Source organism: Talaromyces proteolyticus, assembly GCF_021365285.1.
Source record: "Talaromyces proteolyticus strain PMI_201 chromosome Unknown BGW36scaffold_3, whole genome shotgun sequence".
NCBI classification, from domain to species: domain Eukaryota; kingdom Fungi; phylum Ascomycota; class Eurotiomycetes; order Eurotiales; family Trichocomaceae; genus Talaromyces; species Talaromyces proteolyticus.
Window position 1 is genome coordinate 1268594 of NW_025764279.1, and position 14060 is coordinate 1282653.

Below are 14060 nucleotides of genomic sequence, written 5' to 3' on the forward strand. Positions count from 1 at the left end.
TAGCAGAGTATTGAATTCCTTGTCGGGCTTGCACAGAGACTCGTATTTAGGCTCGGCTTCCTCATCGCTAGCAATGTCTAGCCGGTCGTCCAAGTTCAAGGTATCCAACCACTATGGGCACTAGCAGTGACTTCAAAGAATCAATCCGATTCCTGCTTCGGCGTCTACCGGCTAAACAATTATCAGCCGTACTTCTGCAATGTCACACTACTACATAAACATATGAAGGTGGTAACAGTAAATCCACTCAACCTTGGCTCTTTAGAAAAGACTCGATTTATGGAGAGCAGAGAGCATGATATATCAGTTAGTCCAGCACAGCAGATGGCGTCTGTGTCATATTTAGATCTGAACCATTATTTCCATTTCTCCGATAGGGATGCACATCATAACATACGCAGTGCGCACAATAACGTACATGCAGGCGTTGTGCAACGCTACGGGCACATCGCGGGGCCTTGGGTGGGCCCCACTGGCGGCGCCTCCCCGCGTTTTCTCCCCAGGTTTTTAGCCTGTTAGCCTGTGGCAGCTCTGGAGAGCCATTGGGGTGACATCAGCTATGGGGACGCGTCGTCCCAGCCGGTTCTCCGCATCCAAGGAACCCCCGCGTGTTGTCGTAGTCGCTGCACCTACCTGCAACCTACCTGCGCCCCCTCTTGCCGACAGCAGCCGACGCTGCCCCTTGAATGCAAATTCCGCTTTTCGCTCGCTGTTTCCCCGATTTCCGCTATCGTGCGCAGACGCGCCTTCCTCGTCTCCAACAACCCCGCTGCTGGCCCTTTCCTCTTGCTGCTCTGTGCTTGGTGACAAGAGCATGTCTGCCGACTGATCAGAGCCCTGACCGAGCACTACATGTAGATTGATCGTCTGAGTCGATCAGGATGAGCTGGTTTGTGAAGGCGCCGCCTCTGGCGCCATGCCGGCCCATTCCCCTGGTGGGAGCGGGTCGGTCGTCGCGCCTGCTAGGGCTTCCAGGTACGTCCGCGAGTTTGAGGATACCAGGATGATGAGTAGTTTCAGTCTGACAGCTCTCTAGTTACAGTGTTCCAGGCCCAAACATTCCCCTCGAGCACACGTATTCCAAAGCACCGACGGGAGGTCGGTCTTCTGTCCGAACGGACGATTCTAAGACGCTTTGCATCTACGACCTCCGTTCCATCTGTGGTGGTACCATACAAGTCGCTCACAGTTGGTATTCCACGCGAGACCTTTCCAAACGAGCGCCGGGTTGCCATTACTCCGCAAAATGTGGCATTACTGCTCAAGAAAGGGTTTTCGCGAGTTCTCGTGGAGTGCGGTGCCGGAGAAGGCGCCCAATTCACCGATGAAGCGTATAGAAAGGCCGGCGCAGTAATGGTTGAGAAAGACGCCGTGTGGGCCCAGAGTGATATTCTGCTCAAAGTCAGAGCTCCCAGCGTAGAAGGTCCCTCAAATGAAGTACAGTCTATGCGTGAGGGTGCAACTGTCATTTCGTTTCTTTATCCTGCTCAGAACAAGCCTGTTGTCGAAGCTCTAGCTACTCGCGGCATTACTGCATTCGCAATGGACAAAGTACCTCGTATTTCTCGAGCTCAGGTGTTTGATGCATTGAGGTGAGCACGCCTATATTCAGCGAGTGAATGAAATAGCTAATGTGGTTGTTTTGAACAGCTCTATGGCTAATATCGCTGGTTATAAAGCCGTCCTGGAAGCTTCCAACGAATTCGGTCGTTTTTTGACTGGTCAAGTGACGGCCGCCGGGTAAGCAATCAAACTATTATTTGTAACAACATATGCTAATCAAATTCAATATTATAGAAAGGTCAATTGCCCCTATGAGCAACTTTTAGCAACATAACTAACAATCGCGGTAGATTCCGCCTAGTAAAGTGCTTATAATTGGAGCTGGTGTTGCCGGATTAAGTGCAATTGCCGCGGTATGGACCCAATTATCGAGATACGTTTCAAGAAGCTGACTCTTAAGGCCCGCCGAAACGGTGCGATAGTACGCGCTTTCGATACGCGGCCTGCTGCTCGTGAGCAGGTTCAGTCCCTCGGTGCCGAGTTTATCGAAGTCGATCTAGAAGAAGATGGCTCTGGCCAGGGTGGCTACGCTAAAGAGATGTCCAAAGAATTCATTGAGGCCGAGATGAAACTCTTCATGGATCAGTGTCGTGAGGTCGACATCGTCATTACTACAGCACTTATCCCCGGCAAGCCTGCCCCAAAACTAATCACCAAGGAGGTAGGCCTTTTCTTTTTCATTATTGGATTTTGAAAACCTTCTAACAGCAGCAGATGGTACGGGCAATGAAGCCTGGTTCGGTAGTTGTTGATCTCGCTGCTGAAGCTGGGGGTAATTGCGAAGCCACTGTTCCCGGAAAGTTAACCGTCTACGATGGGGTCAAGGTTATCGGTATGACAGCCATAGTAATTATATCTTTTGTATAAAATTAATGACTAAACAGTCCATAGGTTACACCGATCTACCGTCTCGCCTTCCTACTCAATCGTCTACTCTGTACTCAAACAACATCACTAAATTCTTGCTTTCGCTCGCAGACAAAAACAATGGTTTCACAGTAGATTTGAACGATGAAGTAACTCGCGGTGCGATTGTTAGCTTCAATGGAGATATACTACCTCCGCCGCCGCCTCCAACTCCACCGCCAACTCCGACTACTGCAGCAGCGCAGACTCCTACGAAGAATGCAGAGGCTGTTGCGTTGACGCCGTGGCAAAAGGCAACACGTGAAGTTACCACAATTACAGCTGGAATGGGATCAGCTCTAGCCCTTGGAAAATTAACCGGTCCCGTTTTTATGGGCAATATGTTTACCTTTGGCTTGGCTGGGTTGGTAGGTTACCGGGCAGTATGGGGAGTTGTCCCAGCTCTACACTCCCCTCTTATGAGTGTAACAAATGCCATCTCGGGTAAGTTTTGGCTCAAATCTATCTTCAGCGACAACTAACTTGCTGGAGGTATGGTCGGTATTGGTGGACTGTTCGTCATGGGTGGGGGTTATGTTCCTACCACCATTCCGGAGGCTTTAGGAGCAGTCTCTGTTTTGCTTGCATTTGTAAACGTTTCCGGAGGATTCGTTATCACAAAGCGCATGTTAGATATGTTCAAACGTGAGTGTTTATGCCATGATTTGAGCCATACTAACGTAGTTAGGCCCTACTGATCCCCCGAGTATCCCTGGCTGTATGCCATTCCAGGTGTTCTTTTTGGTGGAGGCTACATTGCTGCTGCCGCTACTGGTATGGCCGGGCTTGTACAAGCTGGATATTTAGTCAGCAGCGTACTCTGCATCAGTAAGACAAACATTTAAGACTCTCGTAGATGATGTTAATATTGTCAATAGGCTCAATATCAGGTCTCGCGTCTCAGCTAACAGCAAGACGGGGAAATATACTTGGCATTCTCGGTGTCGCCTCGGGATTCTTGGCTTCGTTGCTTGCAGTTGGATTCACGCCGGAAACTTTGGCTCAGTTCGGTGTTGTGGCTGGTATTGGCGGTGTCCTAGGTAAGTTGGGATAAACCGTCACTTTCGCTTCTGTATTCTAATCCCTCAGGTGCCATTATTGGGAGACGTATTACTCCCACTGGGTTACCACAGACAGTGGCTGCATTGCATTCAGTTGTCGGCCTAGCAGCAGTTCTTACCAGTATTGGTAGTGTCATGGCAGACGTCGCCCACATCTCAACTCTACACATGGTGACTGCATACCTCGGTGTCCTTATTGGTGGTGTTACCTTCACTGGGTCTATTGTCGCATTCCTCAAATTGGCTGGCCGTATGAAATCAACGCCTACTATTCTTCCTGGTAGACATGTCATCAATACCTCGCTTTTAGGAGCAAATGTTGCGACAATGGGAGCATTTATTACAATGGCACCCGGAGCGCCTGTAATTGCTGCGGCATGTCTAGGGGCAAACACGGTTCTTAGCTTTTTGAAGGGGTTTACAACTACAGCTGCAATTGGCGGGGCTGATATGCGTATGTCAAACATGTATTTAAAATTCTATTCTTCGCGGCTAACACAAACTAGCTGTCGTGATCACTGTCCTGAATGCTTACTCTGGGTTTGCATTGGTCGCCGAAGGCCTGATGCTTGACAATCCACTGTTGACTACAGTAGGTTCGTTGATTGGAGTAAGCGGGTCGATTCTATCCTATATCATGGTAAGTGTGAATCTGTTTATGTCTATGGCAGTATACTAATTTCATCAAGTGCGTTGCCATGAACCGGTCTATCACAAATGTACTTTTCGGTGGCATTGCACAGACACAGGCAAACAAGAAAATTGAAGGCGAGGTCACCACAACAGCCATCGAAGAAACTGTAGACGCCCTTACAAACGCAGAGAACGTTATCATAGTATGTACACAAAATATCAAGCAGTCGCCTTATTACTAACACCTAGATCAGGTTGTGGGCTATGGCATGGCAGTTGCCAAGGCACAGTATGCCATATCTGAGATCACCAAGATGTTACGGGCCAAAGGGGTCAACGTACGTTTTGCAATTCATCCCGTTGCAGGCCGTATGCCTGGACAATGCAATGTTCTTCTTGCAGAAGCATCAGTTCCATATGACAGTAAGTTTCTAACACCGTTTGGGGATCATTCGGTTAATTAGGCTCAGTTGTTCTTGAAATGGACGAAATAAACGACGATTTTAACGACACTGATGTCACTCTAGTGATCGGAGCTAACGACACTGTCAATCCGATTGCCTTGGAACCCGATTCTTCCATTTCGGGGATGCCGGTGCTACATGCATGGAAGAGCAAGGAGGTTATCGTCATGAAACGCGGCATGTCGAGTGGATACGCAGATGTGCCGAATCCAATGTTCTATATGCCAAACACAAAGATGCTCTTTGGAGACGCTAAGAGCTCATGTGATGGTAAGCTGTGTTTGACGAATATCTAAAATTCACTGCTAATCTGTTTAATAACAGCGATTAAGGCTGCGCTCGAAGCACGGAGATAAGTGGAGAATGAATGGGTATACGTATTGTGCAGATTCATTATATATCATTATTGTATACACCGGTACATATTAGCGAAATGGCCCCGTTGTGACAGACCTGGCAGTTAAGGTGGCATCTTTAAGTCTACGCTGATCAATTGACGCAATATTTTCTCAATGGCATGGATAGCATGCTGATTAAACACTGTATCATTGATACATATGTATCAATTGATCACACCATTAACTCCTTCCAACGCGATGATACAATTGGCCCCAATGCATTAACGAAATGCACCGAGCAGTGCGTGCATAACCACAAGGCCAGCTGGCCACAGTTAAACGAAGCCACACAAACATTTACGCATGACATCAACCCGCAAACAAATTCATGGAAGCAGACAAACCCTACTTCCTCATATATCAGCTTTTTCATCTCTTCTCTTAGCGTATGTTATAACCGTCAATTTGCACTCTGACTGGCTAGCCGATCATTAATGACTCGGCACTATGCAGAATATGGTTGTTGTTCGGGAATTTAAGCTTTGAGTCTTAGCGCGACAAAAATAGCAGCAAATCACAATCAAATTTGAATCGAGTCAGTCAATAATATTTAGAGAATACACACTAGAATAATCCTGTATAAGCTGAAAGCTGAATCTGCATACGTATTCGTATCTGGTAAAAACACCAATCAAAACAGAGTATAGGAGAGAGGCTCATGTTCCGTGAGCTGAAATCGTATCCGTATCCGAAACCCGAGTCCGTGTCCGTGAGTAAGAAGCGTGATCAACGCACAAGCAATCCAATAATGATACGCAGTAATAGTGCGATGATAAGACAATGTTGCCACCGAATAAGCATAAGCAAAACGTGCGAGGAAAAAGAGAATATTCCTATCCCAGCTAGACCGATACATACCCAAAAACAGAAATGGAACGGAAGAAAGTAGATATGGAACGCCGTAAAAAAAAAATTAAAAAAAACAGATCCGTATGATCTGGTTTTTGCCATAGTCGAGATATCAAATATGATTCGTTAATGTGGGCTAGATGCGAATCAGTGATCGGCTGATTGTCCAGAGTCAGGAAAGGTTAGAGTTTCAGGATTGGTTGGGGGCTGGGGCCAGTGATCGCTTTCGTGGCCGCCCTAGCCCCCGGAACCCGCCCATCAATGATTTCATAGCACTCGTTCCATTGGCTGATTTGGAGGATGGTTTTGCTGATGCGGGCGATGAGATAGACCAGTCCCTGCTGAATCGTCTTGGTTGATGAGGGTCTGCAGAGGATGGCTCGAGGTCTTCGGGACGAGTAACGAGCGTGAGAGATGGGTTGTGGCGGAGCCCGTACAAGCCTGGTGGCCCCGGCCGTAAGATTTGCGGGGTCGTGTCGATAGACTTTAATTGTGAATTTTGTGGCTCCATGGGCGAGTAGGGAGAGCATGGAGTGTAGGTTGGGTCAATGTCGCTTTGGGTCGAGGCTGAGCGCGCGTGTGGCGTTAGGCCAGAAGCGTTCTCAGTCGTGCCAAAAGGGCCGGTGAATTGGATGGGTGCAGGGGATAGGGTGGTGATGATGGAGAGTGGGTGAGGGGCAGCAGACTTGGTCTTGTCGGCGGAGTCGGGGGAGCAGGGCTCGAAGGAGAATGTCGATGAGTTGTGCAGTGATGATGTGGACGAGTTATGTGTAGATAATTGCTTTGATGATCGTGAGCTAGAGCTCATTTGGTCGCTGGCGAGGCCAGAGCTACGGATAGAGCGAGGTCGAGAACGCGCTCGAGGCACCTCATCTGACGGTGTCATGTAGACACTTCCTGTAGATCGTAGAGAAGTATTCCTTCGCGGCCATTGTGGTCGTGTCTCCGCATCAGCATTAGCATTTCCACCCTTTGCAGGAGAAGTGCCTCTTGAACGATAAGGGCTACTTCCAACTCGCTGGGCAGATCGTGCGCGTACGTGCTTCTGAGATTCGACGTATGCGACTTCGCCGTCTTGCGAGATATCCCGGAAGAACATTGCAGAGTAGCGCTTGGAGCGGTCAGGGGAGCTCAAGCCCGAGGCAGTTGACGAGCGTTTGCGTAGATTTTCCGGGCGTTTGGGTGACTCAGGGTTTTGAATGAAGATAATGTTCGGCCGCATGGTAGGTGCTGTGTACTGGACTTTTTTTGCTTCAAAGACCTGCTGTTCTTCCTCTTCCTCTTCCTCACCGCCAAGGAATGGAACAGACGATGGAGATAGAGGCGGCGTAACATATTCTCTGGCAGAGTCATCACTCCCCATTCTACCGTCAGTATAATAAGTGACCGCACTGGCCCGCTTAGCAGTCACCACTGATAGCCGTCGCGAGTAGATACTGGACGACTCGTCTGATACCTCTTGGGACGGAGACGGCATGCCATTCTCAATCACGACACCATATTCTGCTTCGCTAGCAGAGCTATCGGCGGTATCGTCATTCCCCGACTCTGCGTCGGACGGCGTAAAGGCTCTTACAGAGCTGGTCTCAGACACTTCCTCTTCTTCGGATTCATACCGCTTCCAGGTAGGCATTGAGTGCAATTGCAGCGGCTCATCATGGTCGTGGGACTTTCCCTCCAACTGAGGAGGGTGAACCATTGACGTCTCCATGGCGTGACTATTCAAGATGGTCTGGCAGTATCCAGTCGGATTGCTTTTCCCCAGTCCAACCACACAACCAAAGCCACACACAGGTGTGATTGAATATACAACGAAGACTAAGGCGGGTCAGTATCAAGCAGAAGACACATCAACTGCACTACAGCCAGGCGAACTGGGGGCGAGTGGGGAGGGAGTCAGCGATAGTTATAGTAGTGCAGAGAAGATATGGTGGAAGCCAGCTGTGGGCAACAAGGCAGCGCATGCCTGGGCGAGGAGGGGCACAGATACATGACAGGACGACAGTACTTCCCGAAGGGAGAACGCCATTCGCGACTCGCGAGTGACCCTGACATGGCAGTCTGGGGCCAATAAGTCCGACAAGAGCTGGCCGCGAGGGTTTCGGGTCTAGTCATCATCAAGCGTGAGTGGTGGACTGGGAGAACTGTTGGAGTGTTGCAGAGTCAGGGCTAAAGGATTGGCACGGCTTAGCGGCGGCTGTTGGCCCCTCCGCTGCTACACCCTGCCCACTTGGTCCTACCCACATTGTCCACGGATGGTATCGCTACTATTTACTGTCCTCCTATATTCGCCGCCACTCTCCCCAGTATTACATCCATTATCGGTTTATGGTATTTTAATACATACTGTGTCTGGATGCCGCTGTCTTTATCCTGGCACACACGGAATAGCCCCTCGTCTCCTTTCAAGGACTCGCCGTCCCTTCCGCCTCACTCTGCTATGCTGGCCCTTGGACAGGCAGGAATTCTTTGCATTGACGTACTGCTTCATTGTTACGCACTGGCAAAAACAAACACTCAGATCCCTTGAGTCAGCCCACATGATATAATCAATCCTCAATGCGAGCACTGACGCTCGTCGAGCAACAAAAAGTCGCCCGAAAAGAAAAGAACGATCTGACACGTCCGATGTCACTGTTCACGATTGGTATAGCGCCGCTAGGCCAGGATGCGTAGCGCCATATAACTGCTTGGTTTACGTGAGGGTAGGCATGCACTACTATGTAGTATGTACTGACTTGCTTCTATTTCCACTAGTCTCATGCCGACCAGTAGCAACAACGATATCCGGAGTGACTTGCTTTCTTCCAACGGCCACGCTAACAACTCGGACTGCATGCTTTTTACTAGCGCAGCCTGTGCAGCCATTCGCTGCAGGCCTAACGTGCATTTGTGACACACCACCTGGCTGCCACTAACTGCCAGTGCTATCCGTTGTCCGGATAATAAAGCCCGGACTCCCTCATAGACCAGACTCCGCGAGGGATAAGGGGCACAATTGCCTTTCTTCTGAGGCAGCGAGGAGACGACACAGACCTGAGACAGGGCAAAAGAAAAATGTAATTCTGGCATGCTGTAACCGTCAAAGCCGTAGGGCCCGTCATGGTCGTGGCCGTAGTGCTGCTGAAACAGCCGTTGGGCCTATTGTCGGCCTTAGTGTGTCCTAGCATTCCAGTGTCTGGTTTTTCTGCGCATTTAGTCTGGGACTAGTTCCTTAGCTCAATTTTAATTATTCCGAGACTGCACTAGAAAATCATGATGTGTACTCTTCAAGCCAGCGACGAAAATAAGTATCATCATCATTATCGTTATTATTATAGTTATTAGCTTCGGTGAAGGACATCCACTTGTTGACGACCCGTGCTTCGGTTCAGTCAGATGGATAATTTGGTTTTATGACGATAAGAATCAATAGCTGAACTGTCGGTTCCGTGGCTTTCCATGGCCATGGTCCGATGCTATTGATCTGGTCCTTGCAGGCAAGGTGGGACTGGAAGTTAACTTAGTTCATGTCATGGCAGCGATGTGTAGGTACCAGATCCACGCACATGTGACTGTCTAATAATATCAATCGATCCATTGCTAATTTCAATGTTATATGGAGTGAATGGGATACGTTTTTCAACAGCAAGGGAATACCTGAAAAATGCTGATGGACTCCTACTAAGTCATCAATTGATACAATTAATTGAGCTGCGGGCATTGCATCATATTCATTCTAAATATTCAACATTCAATAGTGCCGGAAGTAACTGTCAATCACTAATGGCTATTGATTTGTCACATTCATATCATCTTGTCCTACATATAATATCCCACACATGTCAATGTTCCGAATGCCAGGTACTGCAGCACAATTTCCAATTATTTAGCTTAGGTGACACATGTATGGCGCAACTAAGCTCTACACCTTTTTACCAGCATATGTTATGCTGCTGCTCAATCTGAAACAGTCCCTTGACAAGGGTTCTCTGTAGCGTGATGCAACCCGTAGGAATGGGCACACGTAGCCAGAAGGCTTCCCGATGATAACCCGCTGTCATACAATGAACCGAAATTTCTCGCTCTGTTCTTGGAATTCTTGGTTATGGGTATGCATAATTGAAGAATGCTCCTTTTTCTCTTCATTCTCTTTTGTTTCTATTATTGGGCTGAATATTCAAAAAAATGAGTGGAGGCATCATGCTAGCGTAGCGTTGCATCCCACGGACTCGATTTTTAGACAGTGAGATCCTTATTCAAAGAATTCTATTTTCGTTCTTCGAGAGGATTCTTAGTCAAAGGACCCTTGTACTGAAGATAGCGATCCTTCAGCCAGTCTCCATTGTTCTAGAATAATCATATAATGAGATATTCAGTTGAAAATCCACCTAGTCACATGGACTGCTCTATCTATATACTACGTAGTATATATTCCTCCATTGCTGACGCGTATCCTGGTACGGGAGAAGGCATACAAAGTCTAGTCTCAGCACCCTTGTACACTTATGCAAGGCACAAGAGTGCTAGAAAAGCCACATACATGGTTCCAACCAACGTACCCAAGAAAAACTGAAAAACCTATCGAATTCCATATATATCAATATCTACCTAGAAAACTAATGTAGAACTAACCAAGTGGTATTGCAACAACGAATACATAGTCGCCGTTCTAGAACTACACCCGTGCCGATGCCCGTGTTCGAATAATAGCACTGACCTAGAATCAATGCATTGACCAGCGGATCGCATAACCTTATAGAATGTTTCAAGGCTGAGATAATGAATTTTCTTTTTTTCTGTTCTCTCTAATTCGGCTCTGTTAAAAACAAACATCATTTTGTACTGGATACTCTCGGGATCTTTGTGCTTCGATGTTGTATAGCCCCCACGGGTATACTCACCGAGAGGCGCCAGCTTATCAATAATATGGACGAGAAAAAGCCACACGAAAGTATGACACTCCGAAAAGACGAACTAGGATACATAAGGATCTCCTGTATATATATATATAAGCTAGAGATATGTTCGATGCAACTTATACTATTTTAACACTTGATCTAGAAAAGCCCAAGCTAATGCATATCATCAACCGGCGTTCTATAGACCAGGAATTAGTATATCGGCGATTTGTTTAAACATGCTTCAACGTAAAATAACCGAGACATACTAAGTCGGTCTATTTTTGTTTCTATCCTCATATATAGACACATTACAGGACGATTGAATGGATGGCATTGCTCGTTCGGTTAGTATGAGCTGAATGTCGACATATGCCGCGTAGCTTTTCCTTCCGTTGAATAATCAATCCATGTTGACGCCACATTTACTAGATCAGAGATGACTCTTGGCTTTGACTTGATTGGGTGATAGTAACCTATCTCTCTCTATGTCGATTTACCCCTGGCAGGGATTTGGAAAAGCTGATGGGAATGAATAAACTAAAGCTCAAAGAATCTCCGAAGTGCGCGCAGTCGCGATTCAGACAATTGTTGTGGGTGGTTTTCTGCTAATGCTGACTTCAGCCTTGTTTTTTGCAATGTGTCGATGCCTTGGTGGGATGCTGATATGACTCAAGGTGTGTTGAAGTTCTCGGGTGCTATTCCGAATAGAAACGTAAGGATATACATGTCAGACTGGTGTTGGTTTTGACGTTGAAGGACGATGGACTGATGTCGATATTGAATAAAATCAAACATAAATGTGTCCACTCAATCGATACATCAATTGATGTATATCAATCTGTTACCGAACACATCCTCTACATTGCATATAAACATACGCACATACCTGTTGTACAAGAGATTGATTTGATAGCAACTGCATATACATACATTGATGTCTATATGCTACGTATCAATTATTGATCTTAATTGACATATACATAGACTTAGATGTTTCTAACTCAACATTGAATTGATTATTCAGTTTAATCCGCAAGAACCCAATACCAGGATACATCCAGTTCATGAAATCAACCAACTCTAAATTGAGCAACTAAATTGATCAACACCACTCGAAATGAGCCTGCTAAAACATTGACACCACCGGATTGAAAGCTAACAAAAAATAAAAAGAATAACCGTGCCTAAATGATGTACAAATAAGTAAAGAACAGAAAAACTTATGTTAGCTTGTAAATCAATCGCTGTTAGCAACCAGTTCTCATCATTCCCAAGCGACCAAACCCATTATTCTCCTTTCTATAGAGTTGGCAGTTTCCTCATATCCCCTCCTATCAATGATCCAACCAGGAGTGACCCAGTAATGACCGTGACTCATTAAACATAATAATTTTTTATGTCGAAAAGAAGGGTAGAAAAATATAATACAGCGACAAGAAGTGAATATCTCGATGGCATATCGAATGGTCCGATGATGGCGCGATATATGCTTCTTGTGCGTCTTGACATGCGTTATCCCAGTCGCCCACTTAGATGAACATGTCCGTCTGACTTTCACTGTATTGTTTATGCTTTGCGGGAACGGGTGACAGGACCGCCGTTCTCACGTGCAGATGTAGAGCCGTTGGTAGCAATGCCGTTGGAGTGGCCATGACCGTTGGGGACAACGCTAGGGACTTCAGCATCCTTCATATCAATAAGAGCTTGGCGACCAGTGTTTCTGCGAGGACGGCCAGTTTTGGCGGTCTTCTTGTAGGTGACAAAGTAGAAGGAAATGAAGAGAACGAGGTATGAAGTGAGGATACCCATGCCGGAGAAAGCTGCAAATTCCTCGCCAGCACAGGTTCCAGCGTTAGGGGCCCATGGGAAGTAGGTGCTCGAGAAGTAGGTGTAAGACGCAAAGTAGACGAAGACTGGAAGACGTTAGTTTTGAATACTTGAACGGTTCACAACAACTTACCCAAATCGATGACGAATTGGGCGATCTGGAGAATAGTGATGTACTTCTTCCACCAGATGCGGACTCCACGAGCACTTTGGAAATAGTACCAGTACATGACGACGTGCACAAGCAAGTTGAGAGTAATTGGCACCCATGAGACCGAAGTCAAACCAACAAGTTGAGTGTAGCATAAAAGAGCGGTAGCACCATGGTGGTACGTGTGAAGGAAGGTCAACGGTTTCTTCTTCAGGACGAGGAAAAGAGTGTCGAGAAATTCAAAATACTTGTTCAGGTAATTGAGCTGCAATTGTCAGTTCTTGGCCTTTCTTAGCAATTCAATCCAACTTACGTAGTACAAGACAACCAAAGGCTGGGTCCATCCGCCCTGGTGGTTGCAAATAGCATAAAAAACACCATGGTGGTAGAGGGTGGGAATCAGTTGCTCCAAAAACAGAGCTAGCAGGATTCCACTGACGGAGGTGAGGACAAAGTTGTGCAGCATGAAGAGTGTGTTCAGTTTGAAAGCAGGGAAATTCTTCATGACTTCACGGCCGCCAAAAATGACCACATAGTATGTTAGCAGTGCCACAGCCGTTTCGGATAGTGTGGACAATGGCGTCTGCCCCGAGACGAAGCGGAAGTCGTCAGCAGGGTAGCCGACGACAGCCTCAAAGGCCTTGTTGAAGTAGGGCCATAGCTCGATGCCGAACGGGCGATCAATGGTTGGGAGAGGGATGTCTTTGAGATCGAACGACATGGTGGACGAGTATCAATGGACAATGCTTGACGAACAAAAGCAGCGTCGGCTTATACTCTCTTCGATTCGACGCAGAGTATCTAGAAAAGAAAGAAGGGGAAGAAAAGTGATCAGCAATGCAGCCCCGGATTATTAAAATAGATATCGGCAGACTATAAGAATTAATTTGATCAAGGAGCGGTGGATGAAACGAAACGAAACGTAAGAACAGAAGGGAAATCGAGGCAGAAGAAAGGCCAGGCCGAGGCAGAGTGTCAACGGTCTTATGAAGAAGCAGCAGGAGGAGAAAAAAGCAGGGACGACACGCGAGACCCAATTTCACGATTTGCCGGAGTTTCCAGCGCGCCCAATCTTACAGGCTGGATCGGCGGCCAAGCCCACCGGCGCCAGTGCTCTTTGGGCTTAGCGCCATGCTGTTGCGTGCGAGAGGGATGTAAAAGGGGCTCAACTTCGACCTAGGATTCACAAAAAATAGTCTGATCTCCTCCTACTACTGCGATATCACTTATCTAGCAGATAGTATCTGCTGATATCTCGCTTCTCGCAAGCTCTTATCGGTCCATGGGTAGCGAGCCCCACCCGATTTGCGATCGCCCGCAAGCCG

At 47.2% G+C, this 14060-nt stretch overlaps 3 protein-coding genes across 3 annotated transcripts; 1 reads left to right on the forward strand and 2 right to left on the reverse strand.

Moving 5' to 3' along the window:
• The first annotated feature begins 651 nt into the window (after window positions 1–651).
• On the forward strand, window positions 652–5479 carry BGW36DRAFT_458760 (putative nicotinamide nucleotide transhydrogenase). Its single transcript, XM_046222021.1, has 16 exons — window positions 652–975; window positions 1037–1592; window positions 1651–1740; window positions 1865–1916; window positions 1964–2224; window positions 2278–2395; window positions 2455–2913; window positions 2962–3114; window positions 3202–3297; window positions 3348–3509; window positions 3559–3984; window positions 4037–4170; window positions 4220–4366; window positions 4418–4586; window positions 4634–4897; window positions 4952–5479. Exons 1-16 carry the CDS (start codon window positions 882–884, stop codon window positions 4981–4983), a joined length of 3213 nt encoding a protein of 1070 aa, XP_046075336.1. The 5' UTR covers window positions 652–881; the 3' UTR covers window positions 4984–5479.
• Window positions 5480–6064: 585 nt separating this feature from the next.
• Window positions 6065–7585, reverse strand: BGW36DRAFT_356105 (uncharacterized protein; the record flags this gene model as incomplete). The annotated part of the gene is made up of 1 exon (XM_046213726.1): window positions 6065–7585. The coding sequence occupies one exon, from the start codon at window positions 7583–7585 to the stop codon at window positions 6065–6067; it is 1521 nt and encodes a 506-aa protein (XP_046075337.1).
• A 4738-nt stretch (window positions 7586–12323) lies between these two features.
• BGW36DRAFT_290099 (putative fatty acid elongase) lies at window positions 12324–13456 on the reverse strand (the record flags this gene model as incomplete). The annotated part of the gene is made up of 3 exons (XM_046210736.1): window positions 12324–12670; window positions 12718–13000; window positions 13049–13456. 3 exons carry the CDS (start codon window positions 13454–13456, stop codon window positions 12324–12326), a joined length of 1038 nt encoding a protein of 345 aa, XP_046075338.1.
• Between the last annotated feature and the right edge of the window lie 604 nt (window positions 13457–14060).